The following is a 23,235-nucleotide window of genomic DNA, read 5'->3' on the forward strand; positions in this document are numbered from 1 at the left end:
AAGTTTTGAGGGAGTGTGCAATTGGCATGCTGACTGCAGGAAGGTTCACCAGAGCTGTTGCAAGAGAAGTACATTTCTCTACCATAAGCCACCTCCAACGTCGTTTTAGAGAATTTGGCAGTACGTCCAACTGGCCTCACAACCGCAGAACACGTGTATGGTGCCGTATGGGTGAGCGGTTTGTTGATGTCAACGTTTTGAAAAGAGTGCCCTATGGTGGCGGTGGGGTTATGTTATGGGCAGGCATAAGCTACGGACAAGGAACACAATTGAATTTTATCTATGGCAATTTGAATGCTCAAAAATAACGTAAAGAGATCCTGAGGCCCATTGTTTTTAAGGTATCTGTGACCAACAGATGCATGTCTGTATTCCCAGTCATCCAGAAATCCATAGGGCCTAATTAATTTATTTCAATTGACTGATTTCCTCATATGAACTGTAACTCAATAAAATAAATGAAATTGTTGCATGTTGTGTTTTATATTTTTGTTTAGTGAATATCCATGTTTTTAAGAATAGTTCAAATGAAGAAAGGTAGATGAGGAAATACATGTTGCACTGTTGAGATGCATAGGCCTATACATATCTTCCCTCAAGGTTGAATTGTTATCATGGGGTTATAGTACTGTGTCTGTCCCTCAGGTTGTAGATCGAGAGTAACTGTCAACATTATCTTTGTTTCATCATTCTCTTCCCCTCAGGGTTGGAGGGGGTTAGTAGTGCAGTAGTAATGATAATGTTATATAACTCCATCTCTTCCCCTCAGGGTTGAAGGAGGGGGTTAGTAGTGCAGTAGTAATGATAATGTTATATAACTCCATCTCTTCCCCTCAGGGTTGAAGGAGGGGGTTAGTAGTGCAGTAGTAATGATAATGTTATATAACTCCATCTCTTCCCCTCAGGGTTGAAGGAGGGGGTTAGTAGTGCAGTAGTAATGATAATGGTATTATTTTATTCCATCTCTTCCCCTCAGGGTTGGACGTGTATTGTAATACTGTAGTAATAACCATGTTATGACTTTCTTTCAGGGCTAGAGGTGAGACTGTAACAGTAACAATAGTGTTATATTACTGGAGAGTGTCTGTAGTTATAGTAACAGTATTATTTCCATCTGTGTCCCTCAGGGTTGGAGGTGAGAAGGTGCTCCTCCTCTCTGCGGCGGCCTGGGGGGCGATGACAGCCTTCACGCCCGTCCTGGCCCACTTCTGCTCTCAGCCCATCTTCTCCATGACGCTGGCCCGCTTCCTTATGGGGTTGCTGCAAGGTCAGGGGTCACTGGGCACTGGGGGCTAATGAAAAGCTAGGCTGCATCTCAAATCACTCCTTTATGTATTCCTAAATAGCGCACTAATTATGACTAGAGACACATAGGGAAACTGTAAGTATGACTAGAGACACATAGGGAAACTGTAAGTATGACTAGAGACACATAGGGAAACTGGGATTATGACTAGAGACACATAGGGAAACTTGGAATATGACTAGGGACACATAGAGAAACTGGGATTGTAACTGGTGAACAGAGTCATTGAATGTGTGTATGTGTACCTCTAGGTGTCCACTACCCGTCTCTGGCCAGCCTGTGTTCTCAGAAGGTGGTGGAGAGTGAGAGAGGATTCCTCATGAGCACTGTGGGCAGTGGCTCCTACCTGGGGTGAGTCTAGCTCTGCAGCACTTCCTGTTTAGACGCTGATCTAAGGTCTGTTTTGCGTTTCCCCCACTAAGGGTTTAGGATAGGTTTGGGGGAAGGTAAACTGGTCCTAGATCTGTGCCTTTGGGCAGATTCTACTGCTGTTGTTAAGGTCATGTGCTATGGAAGCCAGGGTCAGACATTTATCATTGGAGTTGGGGAGGGATGACAATATGTCATAAACAGCTCATCAGGGGGCCACAGACGTCTCCAGTCAGGAGTTTTCTACAGATGTTCTTGTTTTGCCATTGTAGTAGTAAACCATAAATACACAATGAGGTGTGCAGCTAAAGCTCATTGAACTACCTTCTGTGTGTGTGACCATGCTGTTGTCTCCTGCAGAACACTGGTGATTGGGGGGGCTGGTTCCCTCATGCTGGACCTGTATGGTTGGGAGAGCGTGTTCTATGTGTCAGGCATGCTCTCTGTCCTCTGGGCGTACTGCATGTGGAAATACCTGCTCAACGGGGAAGGTAAGGTGTGTGTGTGTGTGTGTGTGTGTTTTATTTCACCTTTATTTAACCAGGTAGGCCAGTTGAGAACAAGTTCTCATTTACAACTGCGACCTGGCCAAGATAAAGCAAAGTAGTGCGACAAAACAACAACAACACAGAGTTACACATAAACAAACGTACAGTCAATAACACAATAAAAAAATCTATGTGAAGTGTGTGCAAATGGAGTAAGGAGGTAAGGCAATAAGTAGGCCAATAGTAGTGAAGTAATTTACAATTTAGCAAATTAACACTGGAGTGATTGATGTGCAAGTAGAAATACTGGTGTGCAAAAAAAGTAAATACAAACTATGGGGATGAGGTAGTGTCACGAGAATTTTCAATCCCAATGATAATAACTAACAATTATTTAAGCTTTGACTAATCCCCGAGGTTTGTAAGACCCTGGGGTTAATAATAATTAGGCAAAGACTCAGCTTATACAAAAGGTCCGTAAAGTTTATTCACGCGAACGTTCTAAAGTCCATAATACAAAGACATGCCGTTTTATAACTCACTCCCTCCCTCCCTACATACATACACACAAACAGTAGGGGAGATGTATCTTTCCTCATAGTTCTCACCACTCGTTTATCACTTCCAAGCTGGCAGTTCCCTCCTCCCGAGATTAGAGGGACCTTGACAGTACTTCCTGTCCTGTTGTAAGTTTCTCAGAGTTCTAACCAGGTCAGGTCATACACAGTTTAATTGTTTTCTGTATTTTCTTAGTCACACACACACACATTTCTACTTGTCTCGACCAAACCTTATTAGACTAAAGTTTATCATTCCAATTCATTATATATGTTACCTAATCTTAATAATTACGTTTCAGGGTGGAATTTAGTCTTAGGAATTTAGTTACCTTAAACATATAAATTCCCTTATCAGGTAGGTAGTTGGATGGGCTATCTACAGATGGGCTGTGTACAGCTGCAGCGATCGGTAAGCTGCTCAGATAGCTGATACTTAAAGTTAGTGAGGGAGATCTAAGTATCCAACTTCAGCGATTTTTGCAATTCGTTCCAGTCATTGGCAGCAGAGAACTGTAAGGAAAGGCGGCCAAAGAAGGTGTTGGCTTTGGGGATGACCAGTGAGATATACCTGCTGGAGCGCGTGCTACGGGTGGGTGTTGATATGGTGACCAGTGAGCTGAGATAAGGCAGAGCTTTACTGAGCAAAGACTTATACAGTCGTGGCCAAAAGTTTTGAGAATGACACATATTCATTTTCACAAAGTCTGCTGCCTCAGTTTGTATGATGGCAATTTGCATATAATCCAGAATGTTATGAAGAGTGATCAGAGGAATTGCAATTAATTGCAAAGTCCCTCTTTGCCATTCAAATGAACTTAATCCCCCAAAAACATTTCCACTGCATTTCAGCCCTGCCACAAAAGGACCAGCTGACATCATGTCAGTGATTCTCTCGTTAACACAGGTGTGAGTGTTGACGAGGACAAGGCTGGAGATCACTCTGTTATGCTGATTTGAGTTCGAATAACAGACTGGAAGCTTCAAAAGGAGGGTGGTGCTTCGAATCATTGTTCTTCCTCTGTCAACCACGGTTACCTGCAAGGAAACGCGTACATTCATCATTGCTTTGAACAAAAAGGGCTTCACAGGCAAGGATATTGCTGCCAGTAAGATTGCACCTAAATCAACCATTTTTTGGATCATCAAGGACTTCAAGGAGAGCGGTTCAATTGTTGTGAAGAAGGCTTCAGGGCGCCCAAGAAAGTCCAGCAAGCGCAAGGACCGTCTCCTAAAGTTGATTCGGCTGCGGGATCGTGGCACCACCAGTACAGAGCTTGCTCAGGAATGGCAGCAGGCAGGTGTGAGTGCATCTGCACGCACAGTGAGGCGAAGACTTTTGGAGGATGGCCTGGTGTCAAGAAGGGCAGCAAAGATGCCACTTCTCTCCAGGAAAAACATCAGGGACAGACTGATATTCTGCAAAAGGTACAGGGATTGGACTGCTGAGGACTGGGGTAAAGTCATTTTCTTTGAATCCCCTTTCTGATTGTTTGGGGCATCCGGAAAAAAAGCATGTCCGGAGAAGACAAGGTGAGCACTACCATCAGTCCTGTGTCATGCCAACAGTAAAGCATCCTGAGACCATTCATGTGTGGGGTTGCTTCTCAGCCAAGGGGGTGGGCTCACTCACAATTTTGCCTAAGAACACAGCCATGAATAAAGAATGGTACCAACACATCCTCCGAGAGCAACTTCTCCCAACGATCCAAGAACAGTTTGGTGACGAACAATGCCTTTTCTAGCATAATGGAGCACCTTGGAATAAGGCAAAAGTGATAACTAAGTGGCTCGGGGAACAAAACATAGATATTTTGGGTCCATTGCCAGGAAACTCCCCAGACCTTAATCCCATTGAGAACTTGTGGTCAATCCTCAAGAGGTGGGTGGACAAACAAAATCCCACAAATTCTGCATTGATTATGCAAGAATGGGCTGCCATCAGTCAGGATGTGGCCCAGAAGTTAATTGACAGCATGCCAGGGTGGATTGCAGAGGTCTTGAAAAAGAAGGGTCAACACTGCAAATATTGACTCTTTGCATCAACTTACATTTACATTTACATTTTACATTTAAGTCATTTAGCAGACGCTCTTATCCAGAGCGACTTACAAATTGGTGCATTCACCTTATGATATCCAGTGGAACAACCACTTTACAATAGTGCATCTCAGTCTTTTAAGGGGGAGGGGGGGGTTAGAAGGATTACTTTATCCTATCCTAGGTATTCCTTAAAGAGGTGGGGTTTCAGGTGTCTCCGGAAGGTGGTGATTGACTCCGCTGACCTGGCGTCGTGAGGGAGTTTGTTCCACCATTGGGGTGCCAGAGCAGCGAACAGTTTTGACTGGGCTGAGCGGGAACTGTACTTCCTCAGAGGTAGGGAGGCGAGCAGGCCAGAGGTGGATGAACGCAGTGCCCTTGTTTGGGTGTAGGGCCTGATCAGAGCCTGAAGGTACGGAGGTGCCGTTCCCCTCACAGCTCCGTAGGCAAGCACCATGGTCTTGTAGCGGATGCGAGCTTCAACTGGAAGCCAGTGGAGAGAGCGGAGGAGCGGGGTGACGTGAGAGAACTTGGGAAGGTTGAACACCAGACGGGCTGCGGCGTTCTGGATGAGTTGTAGGGGTTTAATGGCACAGGCAGGGAGCCCAGCCAACAGCGAGTTGCAGTAATCCAGACGGGAGATGACAAGTGCCTGGATTAGGACCTGCGCCGCTTCCTGTGTGAGGCAGGGTCGTACTCTGCGAATGTTGTAGAGCATGAACCTACAGGAACGGGTCACCGCCTTGATGTGAGTTGAGAACGACAGGGTGTTGTCCAGGATCACGCCAAGGTTCTTAGCACTCTGGGAGGAGGACACAATGGAGTTGTCAACCGTGATGGCGAGATCATGGAACGGGCAGTCCTTCCCCGGGAGGAAGAGCAGCTCCGTCTTGCCGAGGTTCAGCTTGAGGTGGTGATCCGTCATCCACACTGATATGTCTGCCAGACATGCAGAGATGCGATTCGCCACCTGGTTATCAGAGGGGGGAAAGGAGAAGATTAATTGTGTGTCGTCTGCATAGCAATGATAGGAGAGACCATGTGAGGATATGACAGAGCCAAGTGACTTGGTGTATAGCGAGAATAGGAGAGGGCCTAGAACAGAGCCCTGGGGGACACCAGTGGTGAGAGCACGTGGTGCGGAGACAGATTCTCGCCACGCCACCTGGTAGGAGCGACCTGTCAGGTAGGACGCAATCCAAGCGTGGGCCGCGCCGGAGATGCCCAGCTCGGAGAGGGTGGAGAGGAGGATCTGATGGTTCACAGTATCAAAGGCAGCCGATAGGTCTAGAAGGATGAGAGCAGAGGAGAGAGAGTTAGCTTTAGCAGTGCGGAGCGCCTCCGTGACACAGAGAAGAGCAGTTTCAGTTGAGACAGATTAACACTGGAGTGATAAATCATCAGATGATCATGTGCAAGAAGAGATACTGGTGTGCAAAAGAGCAGAAAAGTAAATAAATACACTGCCGATTTTGCAGGTTTTCCTACTTACAAAGCATGTAGAGGTCTGTAATTTTTATCATAGGTACACTTCAACTGTGAGAGACGGAATCTAAAACAAAAATCCAGAAAATCACATTGTATGATTTTTAAATAATTAATTTGCATTTTATTGCATGACATAAGTATTTGATCACCTACCAACCAGTAAGAATTCCGGCTCTCACAGACCTGTTAGTTTTTCTTTAAGAAGCCCTCCTGTTCTCCACTCATTACCTGTATTAACTGCACCTGTTTGAACTCGTTACCTGTATAAAAGACACCTGTCCACACACTCAATCAAACAGATTCCAACCTCTCCACAATGGCCAAGACCAGAGAGCTGTGTAAGGACATCAGGGATAAAATTGTAGACCTGCACAAGGCTGGGATGGGCTACAGGACAATAGGCAAGCAGCTTGGTGAGAAGGAAACAACTGTTGGCGCAATTATTAGAAAATGGAAGAAGTTCAAGATGACGGTCAATCACCCTCGGTCTGGGGCTCCATGCAAGATTTCACCTCGTGGGGCATCAATGATCATGAGGAAGGTGAGGGATCAGCCCAGAACTACACGGCAGGACCTGGTCAATGACCTGAAGAGAGCTGGGACCACAGTCTCAAAGAAAACCATTAGTAACACTACGCCGTCATGGATTAAAATCCTGCAGCGCACGCAAGGTCCCCCTGCTTAAGCCAGTGCATGTCCAGGCCTGTCTGAAGTTTGCCAATGACCATCTGGATGATCCAGAGGAGGAATGGGAGAAGGTCATGTGGTCTGATGAGACAAAAATAGAGCTTTTTGGTCTAACTCCACTCGCCGTGTTTGGAGGAAGAAGAAGTATGAGTACAACCCCAAGAACACCATCCCAACCGTGAAGCATGGAGGTGGAAACATCATTCTTTGGGGATGCTTTTCTGCAAAGGGGACAGGATGACTGCACCGTATTGAGGGGAGGATGGATGGGGCCATGTATCGCGAGATCTTGGCCAACAACCTCCTTCCCTCAGTAAGAGCATTGAAGATGGGTCGTGGCTGGGTCTTCCAGCATGACAACGACACGAAGCACACAGCCATGGCAACTAAGGAGTGGCTCCGTAAGAAGCATCTCAAGGTCCTGGAGTGGCCTAGCCAGTCTCCAGACCTGAACCCAATAGAAAATCTTTGGAGGGAGCTGAAAGTCCGTATTGCCCAGCGACAGCCCCGAAACCTGAAGGATCTGGAGAAGATCTGTAGGGAGTAGTGGGCCAAAATCCCTGCTGCAGTGTGTGCAAACCTAGTCAAGAACTACAGGAAACGTATGATCTCTGTAATTGCAAACAAAGGTTTCTGTACCAAATATTAAGTTCTGCTTTTCTGATGTATCAAATACTTATGTCATGCAATAAAATGCAAATTAATTACTTAAAAATCATACAATGTGATTTTCTGGATTTTTGTTTTAGATTCCGTCTCTCATAGTTGAAGTGTACCTATGATAAAAATTACAGACCTCTACATGCTTTGTAAGTAGGAAAACCTGCAAAATCGGCAGTGTATCAAATACTTGTTCTCCCCACTGTATACAGAGAAAAGAGTCGGCCCGAGAATTGAACCCTGTGGTACCCCCATAGAGACTGCCAGAGGTCCAGACAACAGGCCCTCCGATTTGACACACTGAACTCTGTCTGAGAAGTAGTTGGTGAACCAGGTGGGGCAGTCATTTGAGAAACCAAGGCTGTTGAGTCTGCTGATAAGAATGTGGTGATTGACAGAGTCGAAAGCCTTGGCCAGGTCGATGAAGACGGCTGCACAGTACTGTCTTATATCAATGGCGGTTATAATATCGTTTAGTACCTTGAGCGTGGCTGAGGTGCGCCCGTGACCAGCTCAGAAACCGGATTGCATAGCGGAGAAGGTACGGTGGGATTCGAAATGGTCTGTGATCTGTTTGTTAACTTGGCCTTTGAAGACTTTAGAAAGGCAGGGCAGGATGGATATAGGTCTGTAATAGTTTGGGTCTAGAGTGTCTCCCCCTTTGAAGAGGGGGATGACCGCTGCAGCTTTCCAATCTTTAGGAATCTCGGACGATACGAAAGAGAGGTTGAACAGACTAGTAATAGGGGTTGCAACAATTTCAGCGGATAATTTTAGAAAGAGAGGGTCCAGATTGTCTAGCCCAGCTGGTTTGTACGGGTCCAGGTTTTGCGGCTCTTTCTGAACATCTGCTATCTGGATTTGGGTGAAGGAGATGCTGGGTAGGCTTGGGCAAGTCGCTGCGGGGGGTGCGGAGCTGTTTGCTGGGGTTGGGGTAGCCAGGAGGAAAACATGGCCAGCCGTAGAGACATGCTTATTGAAATTATCGTGGTTTATCGGTGGTGACCGTGTTTCCTAGCCTCAGTGCAGTGGGCAGCTGGGAGGAAGTGCTCTTTTTCTCCATGGACTTTACAGTGTCCCAGAACTTTTTGGAGTTAGAGCTACAGGATGCACATTTCTGTCTGATAAAGCTAGCCTTTGCTTTCCTAACTGACTGTGTGTATTGGTTCCTGACTTCCCTGAAAAGTTGCATATCGCGGGGACAATTCGATGCTAGTGCAGTACGCCACAGGATGTTTTTTGTGCTGGTCGAGGGCAGTCAGGTCTGGAGTGAACCAAGAGCTGTATCTGTTCTTAGTTCTGCATTTTCTGAAAGGGGCATGCTTATTTAAGATGGTGAGGAAATTACTTTTTAAAGAATAACCAGGCATTCTCTACTGACGGGATGAGGTCAATATCCTTCCAGAATACCCGGGCCAGGTCGATTAGAAAGGCCTGCTCGCATAAGTGTTTTAGGGAGCGTTTGACAGTGATGAGGGGTGGTCATTTGACCGTGTACCCATAACGGATGCAGGCAATGAGGCAGTGATCGCTGAGATCCTGATTGAAAACAGCGGAGGTGTATTTGGAGGGCAAGTTGGTCAGGATAATATCTATGAGGGTGCCCGTGTTTACTGACTTAGGGTTGTACCTGGTGGGTTCCTTGATAATTTGTGTGAGATTGAGGGCATCTTGTTTAGATTGTAGGACGGCCGGGGTGTTAAGCATATCCCAGTTTAGGTCACCTAACAGAACGAACTCTGAAGATAGATGGGGGGCAATCAATTCACATATGCTGTCCAGGGCACAGCTGGGAGCTAAGGGGGGTCTATAACAGGCGGCAAGAGTGAGAGATTTATTTCTGGAGAGATTCATTTTTAAAATTAGAAGCTCGAACTGTTTGGGCATAGACCTGGAAAATATGACAGAATTTTGCAGGCTATCTCTGCAGTAGATTGAAACTCCTCCCCCTTTGGCAGTTCTATCTTGATGGAAAATGTTGTAGTTGGGGATGAAAGCCAGGATTCAGACACAGCAAGGACATCAGGTTTGGCCAAGTGAGCTGAAGCAGTGAGTAAAACAAACTTCGGGAGGAGGCTTCTGATGTTAACATTCATGAAACCAAGGCTTTTACAGTTACAGAAGTCAACAAATGAGAGTGCCTGTGGAGACACAGGGCCTGGCTTAACCTCTACATCACCCGAGGAGCAGAGGAGTGGTAGGATGAGGGTACGGCTAAAGGCTATCAAAACTGATCGTCTAGTGCATTGGGGGCAGAGAATAAAAGGAGCAGATTTCTGGGCGTGGTAGAATAGATTCAGGGCATAATGTACAGATGGGTATGGTAGGGTGCGGGTACAGTGGAGGTAAACCTAGGCGTTGGGTGCGATAAGAGAGGTTGCATCTCTGGAGGCACTAGTTATGCTGGGTGAGGTCACTGCATGTGTGGGAGGTGGAACAAAAGAGGTATCTGAGGCATGTTGAGTGTGGCTAGGGGCTCTGCAGTAAAATAAAACAATGATAACTACCCTAAACAACAGTATACAAGGCATATTGAGGCATAAAGCAATCACAGGTGTTGATTGGAAGAGCTAGCTAAGACAACAACGGGTAAGACAAGAACAGCTAAGACAACAACAACAACAACAACGGGTAAAATGGCGATGAATGGGCAGAGAGGGTCAGTTAACTACATACAGGGCCTGAGTTTGAGGCTGGGGCCGACAGATAAACAAAATAAACAAAAATGGAGTACCGTGATTAATTAATTAATGAACAGTCCAGCAGGCATCAACTATGTAGCCAGGTGATCATAGGGTCCAATGAACAGCAATAGATGAAACAGGGAAGCCGTTAGGTAGTTGTTACTACGCTAGCAAGCGGGGGACATGGTGTTCCTAAAGTTAGCAGGCCGGTGCTTGCAGAAGCGTCTTCACCGACGTCCGACAAAGGACGGTTGAGTGCACATCGGACAGAATTACGACGGCAGACCAGTCTTGATGGATCGGCGGGGCTCTGTGTCGACAAAGGGTCCAGGCCAATTGGCAAAAGATGTATTGTAGCTGGAGTAATTTTGTTTGCTAGCCGGGAGATGCGCCTGGCTCGAGGCTAACTGGTGCTAGCTTCGGGACAAGGGCGTTAGCCGGCTAGCTACGATGATCCGATGCAAAGGTCCAGAGCTTACGGCAGGAATCTGGTGATGTCGTGGCTTCTAGTTGTGTTAGTGAAGAGTCCGGGAGGCATCAGCTGTGTAGCCGAGTGATCATAGGGTCCACTGAGCAGGCCGGGAGATGGGTCTGTCTCAAGGCTAGCTTCGGGGCTGGGCCACTCTGGAGTAATGGTCCAAAGCTTACGGCAGGAATCTGGTGAAGTAGTGGAGAAAAGCAGTCCGATAAGCTCAGGGTTGATATCGCGCTGTGCAGACTGGCGGGTATTATCCAGGCTAAAAGCGGCTGGTGTCTGAGCTAAAGGTAAAGGCCGCTAGCAGTGGCTAACAATGACTAAATAGCTATTAGCTAATTAGCTGGTTAGCATCTGATGGCTAGCTTCTGATGGAGGTTCTAGCTATGAGGTCTAAAAATAGCAGATCCGTATCACAATTGGGTGAGGCGGGTTGCCGGAAGGTATGTTTAATTGAAAAATTGAAAAAGAGATTGGAAAATATTGAAATATATACAAAAAACAAATTTACACGGGACAATGACAAAACACGTCTGCCCTTCTACGCCATCTTGGTGTGTGTGTTCTGGGTGTGTGTTTATGTATCTGTGTGATGATGAGAATATGCATATCTAACTGAAAGTTAACAAATGTTCAATTTCACAGCTAGACTATTTTCTGCAAGTGCTGATATTTGATGTCACTCAAATCAAATTGTATGTGTCACATGCTTTGTAAACAACATATGTAGAACAACACTGAAATGCATACGCCCTTCCCAACAATGCGGAGAAAAATATAGAAAAAAATCATAACACATGGAATAAATACACAATGAATAAAGATGCTATATACAGGGTTAGCCATCTGACCTTATCGCTGTTATGAACTACCTCTAAGCACCACATTGAGCTCAGAATTTCCTCTTTCTCGCTTTCTCTTTGTGTCTCTCGCTCTCTCTGTCTGTTTGTCTGTTTGTTTGTTCCAGGTCCTATCATCACATTGGAGTCACTGGGTAGTGGAGGGCCCCAGTCCAAACTGTCCAGGAGACACTGGCTGCGCCTCTTCAAACAACCTGCTGTCTGGTGAGATAAGGCCCACACTCAATGGGCCATCTGTGTGTGTCCCAGGCCCTGTGGTTCTGGGTGAGGGTGTGTAATGTGTGTGTGTGTTTCTTTCTGTGTGTGTGTGTGTGAATGGACAGTCTAAACAGCTGACTGGCTGCAGTCTTGAATGAGGTGGAGATATAATAACATCCTAGCCTGTACCTAGCTGACTGAAATAGAGGTCTAGTACATTGATTCAGTTCTGTAGTCTCTCTCCTTTCTGATCAGCTCAGTTCCCTGCAGATGTTCCCGTCTCAAAGGCTTCATTCATATCCTCTGTACCTCTCTATTGGCTGTTATTTATAGAACCTATAGCAGGCCATGCAACTGATCCGCCCTGTGTACAATGACAGGAATTGTCAGGCTCATTGGTTTCATTTCCTGTAATGGCTCATAGTTAAACTAACAACTAAACAAAAGAGCAAATGTCCCCGACTATGTGGGTGAGCGTGGATTAATATCACGGACCGACACTGTTAAGTTCATGAATGAGTAAAGGTCAGTGGAGAGAGCCATTTAATTAATTGTTTTATTTATTTATTTTATTTAACCTTTATTTAGCTAGGCAAGTCAGTTAAGAACAAATTCTTATTTACAATGACTGCCTACCCCGGCCAAACCCTCCTCTAACCCGGACGACGCTTGGCCAATTGTGCGCCGCCCTATGGGACTTCCGATCACGGCCGGTTGTGATACAGCCCGGGATCGAACCCGGGTCTGTAGTGATGCCTCTAGCACTACGATGCAGTGCCTTATACCGCTGCGCCACTCAGGATCCCATTTAAACAGATAAAATATATAATATCAACAGTCTGATAAAATATATAATATCAACAGTCTGATAAAATATATAATATCAACAGTCTGCTATTGCTTGATTTTATGTTGAACAGGCAGATTAATTAAACTGTGGTGGGTGCCTATACATGAGTCATTATAGCCAGAAATGACTCATGTATACACTGAGTGTACAAAAAATTAGGAACACCTTCCTAATGAGTTGCAGCCCCTTTTGCCCTCAGAACAGCCTCAATTCGTCGGGGTATGGACTCTACAAGGTGTCAAGCGTTCCACAGGGATGCTGGCCCATGTTGACTCCAATGCTTCCTGCAGTTGTATCAAGTTGGCTGGATGTCCTTTGGGCGGTTGACCATTCTTGATACACACAGGAAACTGTTCAGTGTGAAACTGCGTTGCAGTTCTTGACACACACCGGATGCACCTGGCACCTACTACCATACCCCGTTCAAAGGCACTTCAATATTTTGTCTTGCCCATTCACCCTCTGAATGGCACACATACACAATCCATGTCTCAATTGTCTCAAGGCTTAAAAATCATTCTTTAACCGGTCTCCTCCCCTTCATCTACACTGATTGAAGTGGATTTAACAACAGACATCAATAAGGGATCATATCTTTCACCTGGATTCACCTAGTCAGTTTATGTCATGGAAAGTTTGTACACTCAATGTAGCACCTTGTATATTGGTGCTTTAAAATGGTGTAGCCTATGAGTCATAGAAGTGGTACACTAACTTATTTATATATTTTTGTTCTCTCTTTTGCTATCTCTTTTGTGATTATCCTCCCTTCAGTGCTGTGATTATTACGCACCTTTGCACGGCAAGCACCTTCTTCACATTGTTATCATGGCTACCAACGTACTTCAAGGACACCTTCCCTGACGCCAAGGTAACTTAACAACCCCCCTCTATCCTACCCCTCTCACTCCTCTCCCAATCCAACCCCTCAGAAGACAAAACAAAACTTGAAATTCCATATTTCAGTTCAAGGCTGGCATGACAAAGAGAACAAACACGCTTAAATGTACATAGAAAATGACTCAAAGCTAGTCAGACCCTGCATCTGACAGACCTGTGTAATACCAATAGAGGGTGCTGTAGACATGGTGCAGATAAAAAACCCTGCTAGCTAAGGAACTGAGATATTCCCTCATGTCATCAACGGCATAAAGTAATTACAAAAAAAAACATTACAAAAGAAGTTGTCGGGAAAAAATATATAAATCAAGTTGGGCCTTTTGTCTCTAAATATTAATGATATTCCTATAATCACTTAAACCAATTGTTTTAATGTCATTCTCTGAGCTGTTCTCAATGTTCTTGGTGTTAAATGTGATGGTGTTCTCAGGGTTGGGTGTTTAACGTTATCCCGTGGTTTGTGGCCATCCCCTCTTCACTCTTCAGTGGCTGTCTCTCTGACCACCTCATCAGCAAAGGTACAGATGCTGGTCTGACGTCAGGAAACTAAATACAAGCTTCATTGTTTTGGTACCCTTATATGATGGTCAAGGGTTTGATATAGATATTTGTCCCACGTCATTGATTCTGTCTCTCTCTAGGTTATGACACTGCTGCTGTGAGGAAGCTTATGCAGGTACTGAAGTAGTTTGTTCCAGATTCAGTGCACAAATTACCATTGCAAGTTAACTTCGGATTTGCCTGAAGGACCCATTTAATGAAATTGGTGTGTGTGTGTCTGTTCCTCTGTGTCCTCTTCAGTTCTTCTCCATGGGTGTGTCCAGTGTGTTTACCCTCCTACTGTGTGGCACCACCACCTTCCCCATGGCTGTGGCCTTTGTCTCTGTCACAATGGGTCTCACCACCTTCAGCCACAGGTACTGATGCCATCCCCAAATACACCCCTAGCCTCTAGACTGCTATCCCCTAGGCCTAGGGCCTGACTACAGTGAATTTGGAAAGTGTTAAGACCCCTTGACTTTTTCCACAGCCTTATTCTAAAAAATATATTCATCAATCTACACACAATAACCCATAATGATAAAGAAAAAACAGATTTAGAGACATTAAGTTTTAAAAAAAATTGGGGGGAAATATCACATTTACATATGTATTCAGACCCTTTACTCAGTACTTTGTTGAAGCACCTTTGGCAGTGATTACAGCCTCGAGTCTTCTTGGGTATGACGCTACAAGCTTGGCACACCTGTATTTGGGGAGTTTCTCCCATTCTTCTCTGCAGATCCTCTCAAGCTCTGTCAGGTTGGATGGGGAGCGTTGCTGCACAGCTATTTTCATGTCTCTCCAGAGATGTGTGATCTGTTTCAAGTCTGGGCTCTGGCTTGTCCACTCAAGGACTTTCAAAGACTTGCCCCAAAGCCACTCCTGTGTTGTCTTCGCTGTGTGCTTAGGGTCGTTGTCCTGTTGGAAGGTGAACCTTCGTCCCAGTCTGAGGTCCTGAGTGCTCTGGAGCAGGTTTTCATCAAGGATCTTTCTGTACTTTGCTCTGTTCATCTTTCCCTCGAACTTGACTAGTGTCCCGTTCCCTGCCGCTGAAAAACAGGGATGGTGCCAGGTTTCCTCCAGACGTGACGCTTGGCATTCAGGCCAAAGAGTTCAATCTTGTTTCTCATGGTCTGAGAGTCTTTAGGTGCCTTTTGGCTAACTCCTAGTGGGCTATCATGTGCCTTTTACTAAGTAGTGGCTTCCGTCTGGCCACTCTATCATAAAGCCCTGATTGGTGGAGTGCTGCAGAGATGGTTGTCCTTCTGGAAGGTTCTCCCATCTCCACAGAGGAACTCTGGAGCTCTGTCAGAGTGACTATCAGGTTCTTGGTCACCTCCCTGACAAAGACCTTTCTCCCCTGATTGCTCAGTTTGGCTGGGCGCCCAGCTCTAGGAAGAGTCTTGGTGGTTCCGAACATCTTCCATTTAAGAATGATGGAGGCAACTGTGTTTTTGGGGGATCTTCAATGTTGCAGAAATGTGTTGTTAGACTTCCCCAGATCTGTGCCTCGACACAATCCTGTCTCAGAGCTCTACGGACAATTCATTCGACCTCATGGCTTGGTCTTTGCTCTGGCATGCACTGTCGACTGTGAAACCTTATATAGACAGGTGTGTGTCTTTCCAAATCATGTCCAATCAATTGAATTTACCACAGGTGGACTCCATTCAAGTTGTAGATGCATCTCAAGGATGATGAATGGAAACAGGATGCACCTGAGCTCCTTTTCGAGTCTCATAGCAAAGGGTCTGAATACTAACGTAAATAAGGTATTTCTGGGTTATTGTGTTTTTAATACATTTGCAAAATGTTCTAAAAACCTAAAAACCCCAGATTTTGGGGGGGGGAATAATTTAATCAATTTTAGAATAAGTCTGTAACGTAACAAAATGTGGAAAAGTCTGAATACTTTCTAAATGCTCTGTATATATTAACCCTTAAAGATGCAATATGCAGACATCACTCTGCAATTTTCTGGTTAAAATTCTAATAGTTTGCATAATTTCAGTTTTGTACCATCTCAACCGCTGTGAAATATATTTTCCATAACCAGAAATCTGGTATTTTCAGCTGTTTGAAGCTGGTGAACAAAAGTAAAAGACACAAAAATGTTACTTCAGAACGAGCAGCATAGAAATAGCACACATAGAACATATCTACCGCTTCTTATACTTGCTTTCGATGCGAATGACATATCTATAACTCACATTTCTATGTGAATTGGGTCAGGTTGCCCAAAAAGTGACACAATGCAGTTTTAAGGGTGTGACTGATAAATGTAGGATGTAGATAATAACATGGAATAGATCATATGAACATAAACATCCCTGTGGTTTAACAGCCATTATCTCGTTCCACTTATCTTTTTATGACTCTGGTCTGTCACATTTATAAGTAATGACTCAATATGAAGCAATACCTGAAGCAATTCATGTAACATACAGATTGGGAGTCTGTATAGCACCTTATATAGCCCCTTATCTACTGTTGTGTCTGGATTCCAGCGGTGTGTCTGTGAACGTTCAGGACCTGGCTCCGTCCTGTGCTGGGGCTCTGTTTGGTATGATACACCAGTAACTACTTCATCAACCTCTCAACAGATTTCACATTTGTGTATTCCTTCTAATGAATATTACAGTCCTGTCAGATATTACAAATGTGTCATCTATTTTTCATTGCAGGTGTTATGAATACCTGTGGCGCTTTTTCAGGTAAGCATCTGTACCGAGGGACTATAAACTAAAGCTGAAGCCTCTGTGGTGAATCTTTCACCAGCAGTTACAGAACTAGTTGGTTTACCCTTTCATTAACTTCTGATACAAATAATTAATCTGGTTGTTCTGAAGGCAAAACTTTGGGTTGTGTCTCTAACCAGTCGCATTGCCTCTATGCATATTTCATACTGGAATGAAAAGAGTTTGTCAGAACTCATTGAGGGAATAGAGCATGACAGTTACGGCTTCAGTTAGGTTTTTGACATTTCAATCGATTTACTTATACCTCACACAGCTGGGAATGGGAGGCTGAACTCTTTGTGCCTGACTGTGGTTTAATGTACTAAGTTGATATGCCTTTGTCAGAAATTGCTCAGTGTGTCTGTGTGTACTGTGTTTGTTGTATTTTCCCTGCGTATCTGATTGTGTGTGTGGGTTTCTCCAGGTGTGCTGATGGTTTATTTCTCGGGGTATCTGATCGAGGCTACTGGGTCGTGGGCATCTGTCTTTGCTCTCATCACTGTGGTGAACCTGGTGGGCCTGGTCACCTTCCTGGCCTTCGCTGAGGCTCGCCGGGTCGACATCGACTCTTCCAAGGGCCGCTACCACAACATCCACATCTAAGATCATACGTTGGGATATGGGAACCACAGCTTGCTACCACAACAACCACCTATGAAACTGAGGGGCCAAAACGGGACTAGGGTCCACACTATCCACATCTGAGTCCCTAAAATAGGACCAGAAACCACATCTGTCTACCACAGAATGCACACCGGAGTCTTAACTATGGGATGAGAAGAGAGAGAACCTTGGCCTGTTAAACGTATCAAAACATCCACATCAGAATTTGAGGAAGCGATAACAGTTGTGAATGAGTCAGCCCCAGAGCTGTTTGAAAGGCAGCATGTCAGGTCATCGTGCTACTACATATTATTTATATTGTTTAAATAACCTTTCTAGTCAAGTGTTTGAATGTTTGATCTTCAGCCGTCGTTGGGCTGGGATTGTGGAGTAGTAGTCATGGAAACTGGTTTCACACCCAGGTCTGTGTCTATGTTGGAGGAACACAAGGAGAATGACAGATGTTTGAGTTGGTTTAGGCAGTTTGACAGTTTTAGACGGAGCAGGATGTGTGTTTGTGGTTGAGGAGAGAGGCTTTGCTCTGGTGAGACTATGGGGAATGAACAAGAAAGGGTTGTTTGGGGGGGGGGGGGGGGTATTAGTAGGTGAGACTCAGTCCCTCCCCCAGCCTCAGACATGACAGTGAGTGACATCTAATTAGAAGGGGACTAATCACCCATAAACCCACTCTGATGTACTGTACAATTGACATGCCATCGTCTTCATATCCATGGTTACATGCTCGTCATCTTGTCAGCGTGCCTCACTGCATTATGTTTAATCTCAAGCTTTTACAGAGAGACTCTAGCCTCAACATACACTTAGCTAGAAGGATTTGTTTTGTATTAAATTAAGAAGACCTAAGGTTATTATTCTTATTTTTATGAACATAATTGCATGACATGTTCAAATACGAATACCTCAATCATATAGATTTTTTTAAATTTCTTTAATTTATATTATGACTTACAGTATATATCAATTATGTTGTCAATCAAGAATGTATGTAGAAAGAGACTCAGTTGAGATTTTGTAATATTTTCTGTGAGTTTGGGCACTTAAAGGAGACTTGGTCGTTGCAGTTCCCCACAGCTGATGAGGCAATCTACTGTCATGCAGTAGACGGTTCCCTGTTTGATATGGTTACTTCATAGTCTGGGCAGGATGTGACATCATTGGTGAGGAAATCCAACTGTGACAAGAAGTGAATGTATTACGGTGTATAGCTTTATCAGCCACAGGGGGATACTGACACAGTAGGCTTCTAGTAGCTACTCAGTCTGAATCAAAATACATGTACAGTTGAAGTCGGAAGTTTACATACTCCTTAGCCAAATACATTTAAACTCAGTTTTTCACAATTCCTGACATTTAAGCCTAGTAAAAATTCCCCGTCTTAGGTCAGTTAGGATCACCACTTTATTTTAAGAATGTGAAATGTCAGAATAATACTATAAAGAATGATTTATTTCAGCTATTATTTATTTAATCGCATTCCCAGGGGGGCAGAAGTTTTACATACACTCAATTAGTATTAGGCATAACCTTCAAATTATTTCATTTGGGTCAAACATTTTGGGTAGCCTTCCACAAGCTTCCCACAATAGGTTGGGTGAATTTTGTCCCATTCTTCCTGACAGAGCTGGTGTAACGGAGTCAGGTTTGTAGGCCTCCTTGCTCACACACGCTTTTTCAGTTCTGCACACACATTTTCTATATGATTGAGGTCAGGGCTTTGTGATGGCCACTCCAATACCTTGACTTCGTTGTCCTTAAGCCATTTTGCCACAACTTTGGATGTATGCTTGGGGTCATTGTCCATTTGGAAGACCTATTTGCGACCAAGCCTTAACTTCCTGACTGATGTCTTGATGTTGCTTCAATATATCCACATAATTTTCCTTTCCTCATGATGCCATCTATTTTGTGAAGTGCACCAGTCCCTCCTGCAGCAAAGCAACCCCACAACATGATGCTGCCACCCCCGTGCTTCACGGTTGGGATGGTGTTCCTCGGCTTACAAGCCTCCCCATTTTTCCTCCAAACATAACGATGGTCATTATGGCCAAACAGTTCTATTTTTGTTTCATGAGACCAGAGGACATTTCTCCAAAAAGTACGATCTTTGTCCCCATGTGCAGTTGCAAACCGTAGTCTGGCTTTTTTATGGTGGTTTTGGAGCAGTGGCTTCTTCCTTGCTGAGTGGCCTTTCAGGTTATGTCGATATAGGACTCGTTTTACTGTGGATATAGATACTTTTGTACCTGTTTTCCCCAGCATCTTCACAAGGTCCTTTGCTGTTGTTCTGGGATTGATTTGCACTTTTCACTCCAAAGTACGTTCATCTCTAGGAGACAGAACGCGTCTACTTCCTGAGCGGTATGATGGCTGTGTGGTCCCATGGTGTTTATACTTGTGTACTATTGTTTGTACAGATGAATGTGGTACCTTCAGGCGTTTGAAAATTGCTTCCGAGGATGAACCAGACTTGTGGAGGTCTATAATTTATTTTCTGAGGTCTTGGCTGATTTCTTTTGATTTTCCCATGATGTCAAGCAAAGAGGCACTGAGTTTGAAGGTAGGCCTTGAAATACACCCACAGGTACACCTCCAATTGACTCAAATGATGTCAATTAGCCTACCAGAAGCTTCTAAAGCCATGACATAATTTTCTGGAATTTTTCAAGCTGTTTAAAGGCACAGTCAACTTAGTGTATGTAAACTTTTGACCCACTGGAATTGTGATATAAGTGAAATAATCTGTCTGTAAACAATTGTTGGAAAAATGACTTCTGTCATGCACAAAGTAAATGTCCTAACCGACTTGCCAAAACTATAGTTTGTTAACAAGAAATTTGTGGAGTGGTTTTAAAACGAGTTTTAATGACTCCAACCTAAGTGTATGTAAACTTCCGACTTCAAATGCATTCATGATTCAAGATGGTGGAATTTGTGGTTAGTGCATGGGGACCATCTTTATGCACCTTCGCATTTGTTTCAAAGTCACTATTTATCAATTGTGGTAATGTAAGTGAAGGCACTAATTTCACTGATATTGTTTCATGTCACCAAATGCTTTACCAATTGCTGATCATTCGCTGAATGAATAAGAAAAAGAGTCTTAAGTTCATCTACTCTTTTCTTACCCTATCCAGTATAATGATTTGAATCATCTGTCTTCTTATTCTAGTTGATTATGAGTGGGCACATAGGCTCTTAAGCTAAACCCATAGAAAGTTGTCTGAAGGCAGAATGTCTTTAAAAAGTAATGTGTACAATGCCTGGGTGATGTTGGCATTGACCTCAGTGGTATTGTGGGATTTGTAGTCTGGGGTATACTTGGAGAACCGATCAGTGAAGTCCACTGATGCTAGAATAAAGGCTCCTGGGCAGCTGAATTCTGGGAAACTACGGCCTTGATTACAGTCCGGTCACGATAAGGTCAAACAGGATGGCGAATCAGAGTTCTGTTTTAGAACTTTTGATAGAAATGTTCTTGTTACTGAAAGCATAATCAGTGTTTACCTGTAGATGCATATATGAAGTAAACTCACATATATAACTGCTTTATACCTTAAGGCTTAGCATACAAAAGGCAACGCACATATTAGTGACAGGTTACTGTACAAAAGCTCTGCCATTCTTTCTCTGACCAATTTGTGGTCTGTTTATTTACTTTTTTGTAAACTAAATCCCCAACATTTTAGAGTACAGAAGCTGGCTGAGATGACTTTATTCTAAAGCTCTTTTCATTTAACTTGCCTTAGCTGATGATTGTTTTGAAATGCCTTCATTGCTTGTCTGATTTTTGTAAAATCAGAGTTGATGTCCATCCAGTAGGAATTCAGTACAATCAGTGAGTGAATTGAAATTCTAATAGAAAAATGGCATCCCAATCATGATTTTTTATTTTCTTGAAATGGATTTTAGATAGTGAATTGATCCCAACCTACTCTCATATGCCGTCCTTTGTTTTGCTTCTAATGTGTCATTTTCTAAAACACAGTAACACAACGCAGCTGTGTAGTTCTGCCCAGAGACTTAGATCTAGAACCATAGATTTCTGACTTTATGCTTCCGCCCACCAACATGTCACCAAGCTGTATGGCTTCCTGCTAAAGCGTACTAACGATTATTTTTGATAAGATAATGTAAGATATGTATTTTAATTATATATATATATAAAAAGATTGCAACATGTTTATGCAAAATAAATGCTGTATTCTATTGCTTCAAAGATCTGTTGTATTTGTAAGCTTATTTTATTGAACTTGAAATAAATAACTATTTTGTCATCTGTAGTGAGTTGTTTGACCATTCTTTCCTTAGGTTGAGTGATGTGGTTTGTTTGACATGTACTTTCACCTGCTACCACACAGGGGCAGCACTGTGCTTAGAATCAGACACAAAGTTGCTAATTGGAAAAAGGCAGCACAGTTATTATTTTGCTTTACTTTAGAAAGAAGAAATACCAGTGTGTGTTTATGTATTTCTTTAAGATTGGTGAGGAACAAGTCTGTGCAATCAGATTTTTCTTTCCTTTTTGTTGTATCATGGCCACTCCAAAGATGTTTCAGAATGATTCTGTTTTTTGTACTTTCTTACTTACCATACTTGTTGTAGAAACTGTACATACACACAATGTTGTTATAACTGATGAGCAATAGTAAAACAACAGAAAAGCAACATGCACCTTATAGTGGGCACCATGTGCTCTCAAACAACCATCACCAGATCTCTCTGTGCCTCAGCTGTGGAGTGGCTACTGGTGCAGGCAGGTCTCTCCCATTCACACTCCCCTTCCCTCTCTTCAGGCCCAGCCTCAGCCAGGCTGGTGGTATGTATGGGGTGGCACCATATGGCAGGACGCTGTGTGCCATGTTGGTTAGCTGGCACAGCCCCACGTGTGAACGGCCAGACGCCAGTCAACCCAACCCAACAACACCACTCTCAAGGGACCAAAGGCTCAGGTTACTATGGAGACCGGTGGCTTGTGACCGTGACGGGGGCAATGGATGGTGGGGGTGGGGGTGGGGGGGGGGGGGGGGGGGGGGGGGAGTCAGAGACCAAGGATTGGATGGTTGTGGTTGAAGCCATTGAGTTCTGTAGTTAGAAGTCGATAGGCAACATAGAATTCATAGTTTTATGATGGCTGGAGCAGGGAGTTGCGGGTTTTTAGGCAATGTAGTTGTTATAAATGTATAAAAGTTTTACACTGTTGATGATTTGATTTTCTTTTACACCTGCAACACAATCTGAAGACTACAGATGTCATATGGAAGGCAAACAGGAAATGCACTTTACACCATGCCTCAAATAGTCTGAAGACAGTTACCTTTTCTTGTCTCCTTTCCTGTGAGACCTCTGATCTAACTGGACTTGACAGTCTGTAGTTATGAAGGGTGGGGACAGGGGAGGGCGGAACACCGTCGTCATTTGAAGATGGGTAGACTCAAATTGTCACGAAATGGCAGGGGTCAAGCAGCTTACTCAGATATAATCATGACGGGTGGCCCACAAGAGGATCCTCCCCCACATCTTCTGGCCTTCAATGGGACCTGTAGGTAACTAGGAGGGTCTCGCTAGAGTAACCTATTATAGGAGGGTCTCGCTAGAGTAACCTAATACAGGAGGGTCTCGCTAGAGTAACCTATTACAGGAGAGTCTCGCTAGAGTAACCTATTACAGGAGGGTCTCGCTAGAGTAACCTATTACAGGAGGGTCTCGCTAGAGTAACCTATTATAGGAGGGTCTCGCTAGAGTAACCTACTATAGGAGGGTCTCGCTAG

At 44.1% G+C, this 23,235-nt stretch overlaps 1 protein-coding gene across 1 annotated transcript in view; it reads left to right on the forward strand.

The window, feature by feature from the left end:
- Positions 1 to 21,747, forward strand: part of LOC139542899 (voltage-gated purine nucleotide uniporter SLC17A9-like) — a 33,646-nt gene extending 11,899 nt beyond the window's left edge. Inside the window, exons 3-13 of the mRNA XM_071348861.1 lie at positions 1,128 to 1,267; positions 1,558 to 1,657; positions 2,036 to 2,166; positions 11,722 to 11,818; positions 13,437 to 13,533; positions 13,993 to 14,080; positions 14,204 to 14,238; positions 14,364 to 14,479; positions 16,613 to 16,668; positions 16,790 to 16,819; positions 17,268 to 21,747. Coding sequence (XP_071204962.1) covers positions 1,128 to 1,267; positions 1,558 to 1,657; positions 2,036 to 2,166; positions 11,722 to 11,818; positions 13,437 to 13,533; positions 13,993 to 14,080; positions 14,204 to 14,238; positions 14,364 to 14,479; positions 16,613 to 16,668; positions 16,790 to 16,819; positions 17,268 to 17,446 — 1,069 coding nt within the window. The 3' untranslated portion in view covers positions 17,447 to 21,747. The remainder of the gene's footprint in view (positions 1 to 1,127; positions 1,268 to 1,557; positions 1,658 to 2,035; positions 2,167 to 11,721; positions 11,819 to 13,436; positions 13,534 to 13,992; positions 14,081 to 14,203; positions 14,239 to 14,363; positions 14,480 to 16,612; positions 16,669 to 16,789; positions 16,820 to 17,267) is intronic.
- Positions 21,748 to 23,235: the final 1,488 nt, after the last annotated feature.

The sequence above is a fragment of the Salvelinus alpinus genome, chromosome 17 (genome assembly GCF_045679555.1).
Source record: "Salvelinus alpinus chromosome 17, SLU_Salpinus.1, whole genome shotgun sequence".
Lineage (NCBI taxonomy): Eukaryota > Metazoa > Chordata > Actinopteri > Salmoniformes > Salmonidae > Salvelinus > Salvelinus alpinus.